General features: G+C 33.6%; 2 protein-coding genes across 2 annotated transcripts in view; both read right to left on the bottom strand.

Annotated features, from left to right (window-relative positions):
- Positions 1 to 1533: 1533 nt before the first annotated feature.
- Positions 1534 to 3581, bottom strand: LOC108730895 (DALR anticodon-binding domain-containing protein 3). The gene is made up of 5 exons (XM_018460843.1): positions 3285 to 3581; positions 2426 to 3059; positions 2097 to 2230; positions 1732 to 1899; positions 1534 to 1653 (listed from the first exon to the last, which is right to left on the bottom strand). Exons 1-5 carry the CDS (start codon positions 3546 to 3548, stop codon positions 1534 to 1536), a joined length of 1320 nt encoding a protein of 439 aa, XP_018316345.1. The 5' UTR covers positions 3549 to 3581.
- A 1030-nt stretch (positions 3582 to 4611) lies between these two features.
- The window catches only part of LOC108731014 (protein FAM160B1), a 9238-nt gene continuing 934 nt past the window's right edge, over positions 4612 to 12915 (bottom strand). Inside the window, exons 2-7 of the mRNA XM_018461061.1 lie at positions 10332 to 10736; positions 7551 to 8180; positions 6747 to 7197; positions 5867 to 6230; positions 5164 to 5664; positions 4612 to 4852 (exon numbers count right to left, since the gene is read on the bottom strand). Of these exons, the coding sequence (XP_018316563.1) occupies positions 4753 to 4852; positions 5164 to 5664; positions 5867 to 6230; positions 6747 to 7197; positions 7551 to 8180; positions 10332 to 10736 (2451 nt within the window). The 3' untranslated portion in view covers positions 4612 to 4752. The remainder of the gene's footprint in view (positions 4853 to 5163; positions 5665 to 5866; positions 6231 to 6746; positions 7198 to 7550; positions 8181 to 10331; positions 10737 to 12915) is intronic.

Below are 12915 nucleotides of genomic sequence, written 5' to 3' on the forward strand. Positions count from 1 at the left end.
CCGGCCAATCGTCGTTGCCGTAACATACCTCGTCGCGATAGTCGCGTGCCGCCACCAACACCCGCCGGCTGTCACGTGAATCTCATGCCCGAAAACAAAACAAACAGCTGGCCGCTCAGCGTCGCCGCTGTCGTCGTCGTCGTTCTCGTCCTCGTCCTCCTCCAAAGCAGTCCTCCAGCGGGCCGAGCGCCGAGCGAGTGCAGCTGAACGAACCCGAGCGAGACCGAAGAGTGACCGAACGCGCCCCACTCCGTTCAACTCCATTCCGCGTTGCTCCATTCTTTCAGCGAATTTCAGCGCGCTCAAAATTGAGAGAATATTGAAATATAAATAAATACGTGGAAAAATTAGAAGAAAACATTGTCCATGTCTATCAATGTAGAGGTGCATTTTATTTTGCGCATCATACATTATTTATGCCAGTAATTAAGAATGGATTAAAATGGATTGAAATTTTTATGCGTATATTTTAAGCCCGTTGAATCTAATTGAATAAAATAAAAACTTTTTTTAAGTATTCTCTTTTTATATTTTTCTCTTTTTTTTCTTTTTTTCCTCTTTTTATATTCTTTTTTTTATGTTTTTTTTAATTCTCACACGTTATATTGGTCCATTCGATCCAATTGGAAAAGAACTTTTTGTTTTTATTCAATTGGATTCGATTGAATTCAACTGGATTCAAAAACTTTGGAAAACTTGTACATCTTTTATCAGAATTTTGAATTAAACAGTATACACGTGTTTGCACGAAAAAAGTTAATATTATTTTTATATTGAAAGACATAAAAATGTGCTTCATACAATGACTGTAAATGTATAAAAATACATTGGAATTGAAAAGGATTTATTTTAACATTCAGAGAAATGTGTATTTCTGAAAATCTGAATTCACATTTCAATCCATTCTCGTTCACTGCAAGTTCTATATACCAATAAATTTTAATTCTTAGAATTAGAAAAAGATAAAGAGTTAATTGAACTGAGATTAAAATTAAATTACATTTGTAGAAACGGATATTAGGTCCAGTTTCACCAGTGTAAAGTGACTTAACTTTAATCTCGATTTAACTTACTACTATTTACCCTTTTCTAATTCTTATAATTAAAGGAAGATAAAGACTAAATTGAACCGAGATTAAAGTTAATCTTACATTGGTGGAACTGGGTCTTATATCCTTCTTGTTTGCTGAATATTAAATAATAATAAGTGATACATTATACATATTGTACGTTAAACACAATGCATCTTGGATTAATTTTAATTTTGGTTTAATTTATTCTTCATCCTTTTTAGTTTTTAGAATTACAGTTAGAGGAAGATAAAAGTAGCTACGTTTAACCAAGATTAAAATAATTACTCCACGTTGGTATAATAGAAATGAGCATAAAAGATAAATAAGACGATAATGCTAGGATTCGAGAAAATATTTCGAAACGTAAAATGAAAAGACTTTACAGTTTTAATCACAAATGTAACAATTTTATTTATTAAAGCTAAATATAAAATTGAGTTTTTTTTCCCATAAAATCATTTCACATTCGAGATACCGGCTTGATGCCCAAAATGTCCAGGGCATTTTCAAAGACGACGTGCAATGCACGCAACATATACAATCTGGCAACCATCTTGGGAATCAAATGATTACCTCCTTCCTGAAATTTATAAAATAATAATTCAATGTGTAAAATCGTGTAAAGTATAAAAGATTTACAAGCATAGTTTTGTCTTACCGTTAAAATTCTCACTTTTCGATAGTAGACACTGAATTTTTGACATAATCGTGATAAGAACAGACATATGACTTGGGGATAAACATGAAAACTTGGCTCGCACTTCAGACAATCATTTATCATTTGCGGATATCCCAAGATAAAATTGTATATCAGTTCCCATTCTTCCTATAGACAAATCAATTTTTCTTTGAAAAAATGTCAAAATTTGGATGATTGGTGAATTTCATAAATTTTTTAATGTATAAATATGTTGAATTAAGATTACAGGAATGCGCAGTTTTCTATTAAAAAAAAAAAAAAAAAAAAAAAAAAAGGAAAATATAAAATAATAACGTGTAAAAAATTCAAAGAATTATACTTACTTCTTCTTGCAATTGTGAGAAATCTACATTTTTTATATCTGGCAAACTAGGATAATCTCCACACGATACCTTCTCATTGTGTTTTGTTATAATTGTAGCTATCCTGGCAGCGTTATACAATGCAAATGACGCACCTACAATAATTACAACGTTTTTACTTGTGATGCAATTTCTTATTTGTCATATTTATCAAATAAAATTAATACTAAGATTAAACAATTTTCGAATAATTATAAAATCATTTTTAATATATAACAACAGATTAAAATATTTATCAAAAAAATGTTTGTTTATTAACGATCAGTAATTTACTAATATAAAAAATATACCTCTGGTGTTCGTAATGCTTCTGTCGTCTTCAAAGTTATTATTCCTAATAATAACTGATCGACTTGGCTTCACAGCCGTTAATTCGAAAATGATAATGGCATTGGCTAAATTGCGCAGAAATAAATCTTTAGCATCATTCTTTTCATCCTCAATAAATTTATGCTCACTCAATTCGGCCAATTGATTCATTTTGTACCGTATATATTGTTCCCATGTAAGACATATTTCTTTTGAATTCGTTTGAGAATTCTTCACAACACCGCAGACGTACTTCTTGTATCCTTCATCAATCGATCCCTCTGATTTGCTGGTGAACATGTATCTGCCAACACAATTTGCTCCAGTTGATAACATATGTCCATGTAGACTCAACGCCTTGGCAGCAATGTTTCTCATTAGAAGCAACCTCTGAGTAGTAAGATCTGATTGTCCATCAGGCTGATACTTCAATATAAATGCTTTATCGGTTGACTTAGCTTTTCCAAATGTCATCCCACACTCGATAGCCATTCTTATACTGTTTGCAACAATGTCTCCTCGATTTAGGAACAAACAGATCCTTTCCTTTTGCAACGTGCATCTTTGTATCCTTATTAGCCAGCTACTGCTCTTTAATATTAGCTGTTTGAAGATCTATTAAAATTTTACAATTATAAATATGGTTGATTATTGCTTGATTATTTATAAGATATTTATTTATAAGAACATTTCATAAAAAAGATAGATTTTCAACATTTTATATGCGATAATATGTATGCGGAAAATATGTGAAAGCACTGTTAACATAAATCTGTAAAGTTGGAGCTGGTAAACTAGTTCTAACGTAAACAAACTCTGATATCGATAATATTTATTCACCTTTTCAGCCACGTCCGCGTCTGTATTGCCTTTCGTTGCGCCATGTGCGTGTGCAAAATGTTGCAGAATGCTTGTGCAACCCTTGGAGCAAGTCAAAAGATCTCTCCATGCTTTGAAATTGCACAGAAAATACAACTCTCCGTTTGCCAACAAATTCTCGCTATTCACTTTGATTACAGAAGAATTTTTATGCGTATCGCCAGTAAAATGGAAGACAATGTTGTCGATGATAGATCTCGTGCAGAAACCAGCCCAGGTTTCCATCGAGTACTTTGACGCCGATATATGACGATTGGCAGCGAGCGACACTTGCTATTGTATAAAGTTTTATATTATGCTATTCTTTGTCGCTGCATTATATTGCACTTTCTGCTCTCGAAATGAGATAATTATATAATTGAGCATTAGGAAAGAAAAAGAGGAAAGATGGAAAGTGCAGCTGTCAAGAATATATCGCTATCGTATGGTGTACGTAACGTGTGCTTTTAATTGTACTATGTTGCACTTCGTGCATTTAAAACGAAATAAATATATTCAGATATTGAAAGAGAAAAATAGGGAAAGGGGGCAACCAAAAGATATTGAAAACATTAATAAAATAAATAATATGTAAGTTTGCCTGTTTTAGCTGTATTTTCTAAGTCTGCGAGAAAGGTTATGTTTTCACATGTAGGTGTAGATTTTGAAAGCAAAGAAAAAAACAAAAAGGAAAAATCTTGTATACATCAATATTTTTTTACGTGAAAAGTCTTAAGAAAATATGTTAGAAAATTATAGTCTTTTGTTAATTCAGCAAACTTTGTATTTCGTAATAATAAAACGTCCTACGCAGCATGAAATATTTGTCATTTTTTTAAATACTTCAATAAAATATTTCAAAAAAAGAAATATATTATAAACATTTGTAAAACATTTTAAAATACCAGTATTGCATTAAGCCTAATTCTACAATGTGCTCTTTGTCTCCTGTTTCTTGCCGTTTGTCTCTTGCCTTCTTGATCAAAAAGGCAAGAGACGAACAGAGAACACATTGTAGAATTAGCCTAAAACTTTACAGAAACATTGTAGAAATATTGTACAAATATTGTAAGAAAGAGAATATTTCCAAAACTCTAATTTTTTAGACATATTTATATTTTAGAAATATTTCATGAAAAACTTTTGAAATATTTCATGCTGTGTGGAATGCCTCGTAAATAATGTGGATATAATATTTTATGACTTTGTTCATCAGGGTTTAATAAATAAAATAACTATAAAATCTGTTTCTTGATAATAATAGTTTAATTAAATGTACGTCACATACTTACGTCGCATACTTAATTATAGATTCATATCTTACAAAGTCATCACAAAAAGTATTTGCTACTTAAAGTACAAGTAGTTATACGATTTTGATATATTAATGTCTACGAATTATTCAAATATTGCCATTATATTTAACAAATATCTCGTATGCAGAAATTTGTTAAACAGAATGATGATATTTAACATATGCTATGCCTGCGAGTTCCTTGCATAATTCTTCCGTCACTACAGCACTTTCACATAGAATATCCTCCTTCTCCCTAAAACACAATAAGCAAAATGTGAAAAAAAAAAAAAAAAAAAAAAATTAATATGTAACAGTTAATACACATTTTCTATCAAAAAAAGATCTGATACAAAGAATGATACAAATTGTTTAAAAAATAACTTTTTTGGATATTAAATTTCATGGACACGAACCTTAAATATAGATAGTAAAATATTATTTATTTTTGAAAGAAGTTTATTTTGGCAGTTATTTTTTTATGACTTGATGAATTACGAATGTAGTTAATGTAAGGAAATGAAAAAATATTAATTTATGATAAAAAATGGATCGGATTCCACGTACTCTTCTTGAGGACAACTACTCAGCAATCTCTGCCTGGTCTCTGCCAGCATTATCTTATTTTCCGGTGTCTTTGGTATTTCGCTAACGAGCTGCTTGACAACCTTCTGTAAGCACAAGAATAGACTTTTCGTGCCAGGTATCAGAGGTAACAGAGGATTTAGCAAAAACTCGTGCAGGTACGGGTGCGGGAGTAGCGCCAATCTGAGGATCAACCCCATGACCTCCAAGTTAATTTCATACGTCTGTCTCGGCATGTTACTAATTTTGTCAAAAAGCATGCTCAGGAATGGTCCCATGTAGAATCTGCCCGAGCAATGATCAGCTTCCGGTCGTGAGTCGGAACTTGCGGAATCATCTACCATTACCGCTTCTAATGGCCACGCCATCAGAGCGCAGTCGGAAAGTGCCGAAGTGTACTGCTGCTCCCAAGCTGGCATATACTTGTCAAAGTTATTAACGTCCGGGTCTGTTTGCAAGTAGCGTGGCATCAACGACAGGAAACTGAAATGAAGATGATTTCGTTGTAACATTTGCGTCATTTTCGCATCCTTGTGTTCGTCGTTTACTTAATTCTCTAAAGATAAAGAGCGACGCATCTTTGCATTTAGACTTGAGCAATTGATATATACTCTTATTTATTATAAAAAATTTTTTATTAATATTTTTAATAAATCATATCAATTAATTAATTAACTGATCTTACCAATTGATAACTCGGTGGATATTACTCGGTGCCAAAGTGCGGCTGTAATTTTGCTCATAGGAAAGATCCAGAGTTCCTTTTTTGTCTTTCTCTCTTTCGTCTTCCTCGTCACTCCACGAGGTGATAGCACTATCAGCAGCGGTGTTATCATAATATGCTCGCGTGGATAGATAAATCAGTACGAGACAGTGCAGTATGTGTTCGTTTCTTTTGTCTAGGGCCTCCTCGAATAATTTCAACGTTTCTACCGTGAGATCGTTACTGTCTGTGAAGCAGTTCTCTATCAATCTGTGCAACACCGGTGACGTCCACACATTTGGTATTTCTGGATCTCTGTCTTGCCCGACCAACCAGTAACTCACCTCTGAAAAATCATTAAAGCTTCAGATATATAGGGTGAACCAATGATAAATATTTTCAAAAATTTGGGTGGAAAATGAATTATGTAGAAACTAGAAGTACAAAAATTTTTCAAGTTAAAGGATAGTTAGGTTTGGTTAAGAATTATATTGTAAATATAATTCTTAGCCAAACTGCTCTTAGAAAAAGATATATTAAATCTTGTAGAAATTTCGCAATAAGTTTATTACAGTTTTTAAGTTGGGAAATTTGGGGGGATTATTATAATAATATTTTCAGATTTGATTGCGTTGAAAGTCCGACAACCATATCGGCACGCAATTATAATTTCTGAAATTAATTCATTTAAATGAATTTACAATAGTTCAACATCTCAACGTTCTGACCGTTATGGTGCTTCTTAATTTAAAGCATTATGTTTAACATTAACGGTCTTTCAATCTTATTATTGCTTGTAGAAAGATTTTCCAAATATTTGATTATTTCGTTTGTGAAATGGTTTCAGTTCTCGTACACATACCTGTGCACAATATGGAGGAGGTAGTCACCTTCAAGCACTTGGCGACAAGGGCTGTGATAAGTATGACATGGTGATCGGCCAGAGCGGGCGTCACTATCCTCTCAAAAAACACCACTCGAATGGTCCTTGCCAATGTCTCGGCAAGCTCCATCTGAGCTTCTCTGATCAGCCGATCACAATAGTCGTACCACATGAAGAACGCCGCCACTTGCCGGCAACCGGGGAATTTTTTTTCCTGGGTCCATAACGGCGAGTCCAGACCCCACGTGACATCTACATTGTAGATATCCAAGTGATCCACATGTGCCGGAATGGCATTAAACAAGTTCTCTAGGCGAGTAGAGACTATTGATGGTAGTTCACTTCTGGCCGTCGTTTGCGCGAACGAAGGATCCTTCAGGGACGCCAAGGCCATTATTCCCTCGCATGCTCGTATTCTCACGGTGTTGTCCTAGAATCGAGGATAGAACGATTGATTATTATTACATACAACATGTTACAGATACAATTAGCTGATTAGTCATTAATTGTTAATAAAAACAAAACGGTTTTTACTAAAATATTTAAAAATTTAGTTAGGTATAGATTTGAAAATAATTTTGTTGGATCATCAAAATATTGTCATAGTCATAATAATTGGCAAAGTTTTGACACATTCTAGCAATCATCTTAAGTGTGTGTTCTACATAATTATTTTAATATTCCAACGAAATTATTTTCAAATCTATATCTAACTAAATTTTTCGATACTTTAGAGATCGTTCTTTCCGTGGGGGGGGGGGGGGGGGGAACAGCGTTCTTTACCGCGCTATTTAAGTAGCTCAGCAAGGCGTCCAATAGGAGACATTTGGACTTTTCTGGCATCTTATTCGGCGATTTTAAACTCTGATTATCACTCGCCACATAACCCGCGTCCTCGTAGGCATTGCAATCGGTATCCAATCGCAAATCTCGCAAGTTTTGCAAATGTTCGTCGATTTTATTCCCCGAAGAATCGCCTCCGTCCTTTTCTTCCCACTGTTCGCTGCTCTTCGTGTTTAACAAGGGCGAATCGCAAACGGACTTTTGGGCCAGAGGACTCGATGATACGCTCTCTTCTCTCGAGGACACAGACTCGTTCGATCTCCTGGACAAATGTCCTGGATCTGACACGGTCGTCTTGAAAACATGATTTGAACGTGGCAATTTCCGGCGTTCCTTGTCAAAGAGGTTTGGATTTATCAATGTGATCGCTTGTGTATCCAAAGGCTCGAACAAAGGGTTGGAATTGATCCTCTTCCTAGTCGGGACATACGTCACTCTTTGGATCTCCGTCCTCTCGTTATCTTTCTTGGTAGGATTGCTGACTGCCTGCACAATTGGCGCATCATTGATAATATTGGTCACATGAGGGTATTTGCATGCCAAGTAGCAGATTGTCAACAGAAACTGTATCTACAAACGGAAAGATTTATAGCAGATATTAGTATTTGTAATTTAATAGATCAGTAAACAGTTTCAATATTTTCATATTTAAAAATCGATATTTTTTTTACAATCCTTTCAAGAGCATGTTTAAAAATATTTGAAACACTTATTGATACATCAATAAATTTGATTACATCAATAAATATTTTGAATTATAAAATACATACTTTAACTAACAGTACGATAAAGTGTATTGAGTATTTAATGGTGTGTTCAACAAGTTTCCATCATGTTTATAATAAACGTGTATTTTTATGTCAATTAATTAATTGTGTTAAACGATGGTTTTAATATGCACCAGTGCACATTGAGTGCATCCAATCGAATTTGTTATAAAACTCAATTGAATCTGAGATTCACGAGATAGAAGGAGAAGACCTTATGTCTTCGTCTCACACTACTGTAGTATTGAGAGTATCCTAAATCTCCAATGCGTACTGTGACACGGGCATTAGATCGGTTCCGGGTTCTCTTCCGCGTCGCTAAGTTTTATCAGGAAAATCGTATATTCGACGCATACCCTACTAGAAAAAATCACGTACTGATTTGGAATAATCTGTTACGTGATTTACTTATCTTAATTATATGATTTCGTTATGTAATTTTGTGATATGATTTTTTTTCAGTAGGATAGACTCGGATGAAGTGCTTCAGAATCGCCAGATTAATTAAACTTTGCCATTGTGCCGATCAGCGACGCGAAGTCGAGTGCAATTGAAGGAAGGTGAAGTTAGCTGGAAATCTTGGGTTTTCAAAAATTTGTCGTTTTTTGCCTTTATTCAACATGCGCGCACGAAAATCTCAGGACTGTGTGTCGCGAACTCTGAGTGTGTCGCAAGTGTTTGAGTACAAGACTTCTGAAAATTGTGCTGTATATGTTTGACTAATGCATCTCGATTCTCTACGGAGGATAATTTTTTTCATACCAGACATACGAAAAGGATCCTGCGCCAACAAAGCCGGGACGGGGTGCAACGGATCTAGTAAGCTGTTTGCAGTTGATTACGTAAGTGGATATATAAATTTTTCAAATCAGTTGCATATTAATGTCAAGTACAACTGATGGACTATCGGAAAGATAGATTGGAAACGACGTGCAAATTGAGTAAAAAGTATCAGTTAAGAAATAAATAGGAAAATTGTTCTGCACATCGAAGAATAAAAAAAAAATAACTACAACAGAAAATAACATGATAATGTTTTTAAAAAGTTATCGGGTAAAGATAAATAAAAAAAAATTTCTTTACTTCTCAAGAATTTTTCTATTTGTTTTAATTAAACAATTAAAAATTTAGTTAAAATTCAAGTAAATCTTTCGTTTTGCAACTGATCTTTACCTGCGTGTGTGTATAATTATTGTCACGTAGAAAGTTTTTTTTCCAGATAATTGTGATTCTTCTTGAAATTGGTAGATTCTTCGTTTTGTTGTAACGAATTTTGAGTAAATTCGAAGAGGATACAACTTTTTTCGCGACCGTTCGAGGATCGTTTTATTTTTACATTTTCTTATGTTATTTTTCTTCATGAAAACCGAAAATTATGATAATGACGCTACCATTCGAAAAATTGGTATATTTAAATAAAGAATAAAATCTTCATTCACATTGTTACGAAATCGCTGTTAGTTATGCCTTAATCATTTTAAAGTCGTTCAGATAAAAACTCTGAATTAGTTTTTAAATAATTGAAGCGTAACTGAATAAAGATTTCATTCTTTATGCCAATGTATCATTCAATTTTTCTTTGAGTATAGCATCATTGTATGATAATTTTCAGTTTCCATAAAGAAAAATACATTAAAACATGTAGAAATAAAACGATGCCCGAACAGTCGCGAAAAAAGTTGTATCCTTCTTATCGAATTGACTCAAAATTCGTTAATAAAACAAGGAATCTATGTTTTCAAGGAGAATCACAATTATCTGGAAAAACTTTCCCTATTCTATACAATTAATAATTTCATACACACGGACGTAAATACATTATGAAGAAAGATACACAAAAAATGTAGAAATAAAACGATCTCCGAATAATCATGAAAAAATTAAAATTACCCTCCTTTCATAAATATATAAACTGCAATAAACTGCAGTGAATCGATTCCACTGTTAATCGTACCTCTTCAGCCTCGATTGGTGACGGTGGATTGCCATTGCAGAGTGCCACTAACCGTTGTATTGGCGCATAGATAGACGTGTGATGCAGTAAAGGGTATATTGATCTGCCCAAAAATTTTCTCAGAAAGGCAAGGCACACTGTTCGCATGCCAGGCGGTGTCTCCGCGCTAGCCAAAGTTGCCAGCAGATCTAAGAGTTTGTGTTGTAAAAGATATTCTAGGCAAGGCCCCGGTTCGTTCTCTTCTTTCTCTTCTTGCAATAAGATATCCAGTAATACATCTAGATGCCGGGGTATGCTGGTGTTTTGTACAGGCACCTTGCAATCGGTCAGATGACTCACGTAGAAGTTCATCAATTGTTTCCAGTGATAGATGAAATCTTGCAATGGTGTCACCGGCGGGGCTATCTGGAAATATAAATATATGTAAATATATGTATTTTAAATTAAGACGACGAAACGAAATTTATTACGAATTATAATTTATTATAGCAAGAGTAATTTATATTATTATAAATAGATATATATATATATATTTTTCAAAATAAGTTAAAATTAGAACACTGACAAGGAACCGTCACATAATGACCAAAAAGTTAGACGATGATTTTGTGATAATCCGATAGAGTACCCTTCAATGAGTGACATGTGAAGTCCATTTGCTAATATGACGCATATTACTGGATTTTTGGACAGAGAAAGTTGGCTGCCAGTGAGATCCGCAAAGCCCATAATCAAAGTCAAGGCGTCATTGCACTCTCAAACACGCATACGCAGTCAAATGGCTTAAGAATGACCACTAACATTGATGATACCGATAAATCGAGGCATACACTTCTCTATTTTTGTTCTGGACACTTTTTTTTCTCGGAAAATCAATATTTTCCGAGATATACGCAAAAAAGTGAATTTTTTTGCAATTTTTTCAAAATGGCGGCCAAAATATGGCCAAGTGCCAAATTTTATTATCAGATTCGTTTCCAGCAGCCAAAAATACATGGAAAAATTTGCTGCCATCTCAAGGAACAATTTAAGCCCAAAATGAATCTCGTAGGCCCCTCTGAATTTTGGACGGGGGGAGGGGAGTGGCCTTTTTGACAAAGAATGCCCGATATGTATTTGTATTTAATAAATATTTAGTTGGTACTATTCAAACAAATAATGTATTAGAATTTAGAATTTTTTTCGATAAAGCACCAACGTTTCTTATTTACTGAAAGAACCCCAGGCTAATAAATTATATAAAGAAAGTGAAACATCAAATATTTCATTACTACAAAGCACATTAGAAAAATAGAAAATTTAGAATTCTATCTTTTACATAAGACATATAATATTAATCTAAAAAAATAGCTCGCAATAAAAAGTCATTTTTATTGTGATGATTTGTTTTATTTTAAGCCTTTGAAAAAAAATAGAAACGATCAATAATAACCGGTCGATATTAATATTAAAGGAAGTCTCGAGAGATGGTTTTGAAATTTGTGCAAGGTCACACAGGTAAATTACATATCAACAATTAGATACTATAGTCGGGAATTATTATAATATTATAATATTCCTATACCAAACATACATTGAAAAGGTCATCAATTAAGTGTAGATCACGATTACGAAATTAATTCCTAGTCGCGTCAGATCAATTTGAGATTGAAACAGCTTTTAATTTTTATCGTATATTTTATTGCACTAAAGAATGGAAGAGATTAATTGCACCTAAAAAGAACGTTTTTATGTTAAATTATGGTTATTATTGCCCGATAAACGTTATCGTTAATATAATTTCAAATTGTTTGTCAATTTGTTACGTGATCCAACTCGACGCGAAGACGCCCTTATTTCAGATAGAAAAGGAAGAATTCTGTAAGCACTATTTGTTGCTTTACCTATTTCTGTTTTCTTTTTATTTTTCCGATATTTTTTTCATATATTTATTTTCATGTACTTGCTCTTATTTTTATCACATAAGAATATAGTTTCACTGGAGGAGTTGGAAAATATGTCAACGGTTTCTCTGAAGGTTAGTTTGTCTGAAAAATCATAACAAGCAACAGAGCAACGTCTCTAACTGCGAAAATATTACAGGAATAAATCTATAAATGTGAAAGAAATTTATACATTTAAAATAGCTATATAGTAGATGTGAAAAAATCTATACATTTAAAATAGAGTAATCGTTATTTTAAAGAAGATAATATTCATTTAATATTGTACAAAAGCACGCACGAATTTTAAATTCTATCTATGGACTTGAAATTGTCAGTCCACATATGCTATCTTGAGACAGCGACTTGTTATAAACTGTAGAAAAATTACACGATACAAAACAAACGTTCATAAAAACGTCTGTTCATAAACACTCCTCTCTTCTGTCAATATATCATTTATCATATACAATCGGTTTTCCAAAAGGATTGCAAGATTGGAGTTGAGCGAGATCTTTTTGACGTCACTCGTATTCGGCCGTAAAATGCACATTAAGTTTCCCTCTCGTTGCGATAGGGAACTATTTAGCACATTTATTATCGCGGAGTGCAAGGACAGAGCTGCGCAACTGCGCGATTCGTAGCAGACGCTATCGTCGTCG

This window comes from Mycetomoellerius zeteki, unplaced genomic scaffold (assembly GCF_001594055.1).
Source record: "Mycetomoellerius zeteki isolate Tzet28-1 unplaced genomic scaffold, Tzet1.0 scaffold98, whole genome shotgun sequence".
NCBI classification, from domain to species: Eukaryota; Metazoa; Arthropoda; class Insecta; order Hymenoptera; family Formicidae; genus Mycetomoellerius; species Mycetomoellerius zeteki.

What these genes read in the sequence shown, in the direction of transcription:
- LOC108730895 (XM_018460843.1), bottom strand. Translation starts at nt 3,548, where the DNA reads ATGGAAACCTGGGCTGGTTTCTGCACGAGATCTATCATCGACAACATT. An exon ending in AAGCATTACGAACACCAGAG is followed by an intron (nt 2,231 to 2,425) that starts GTATATTTTTTA and finishes TAATTATTGTAG; the next exon opens with GTGCGTCATTTGCATTGTAT. An exon ending in TCTCACAATTGCAAGAAGAA is followed by an intron (nt 1,900 to 2,096) that starts GTAAGTATAATT and finishes ATTTGTCTATAG; the next exon opens with GAAGAATGGGAACTGATATA.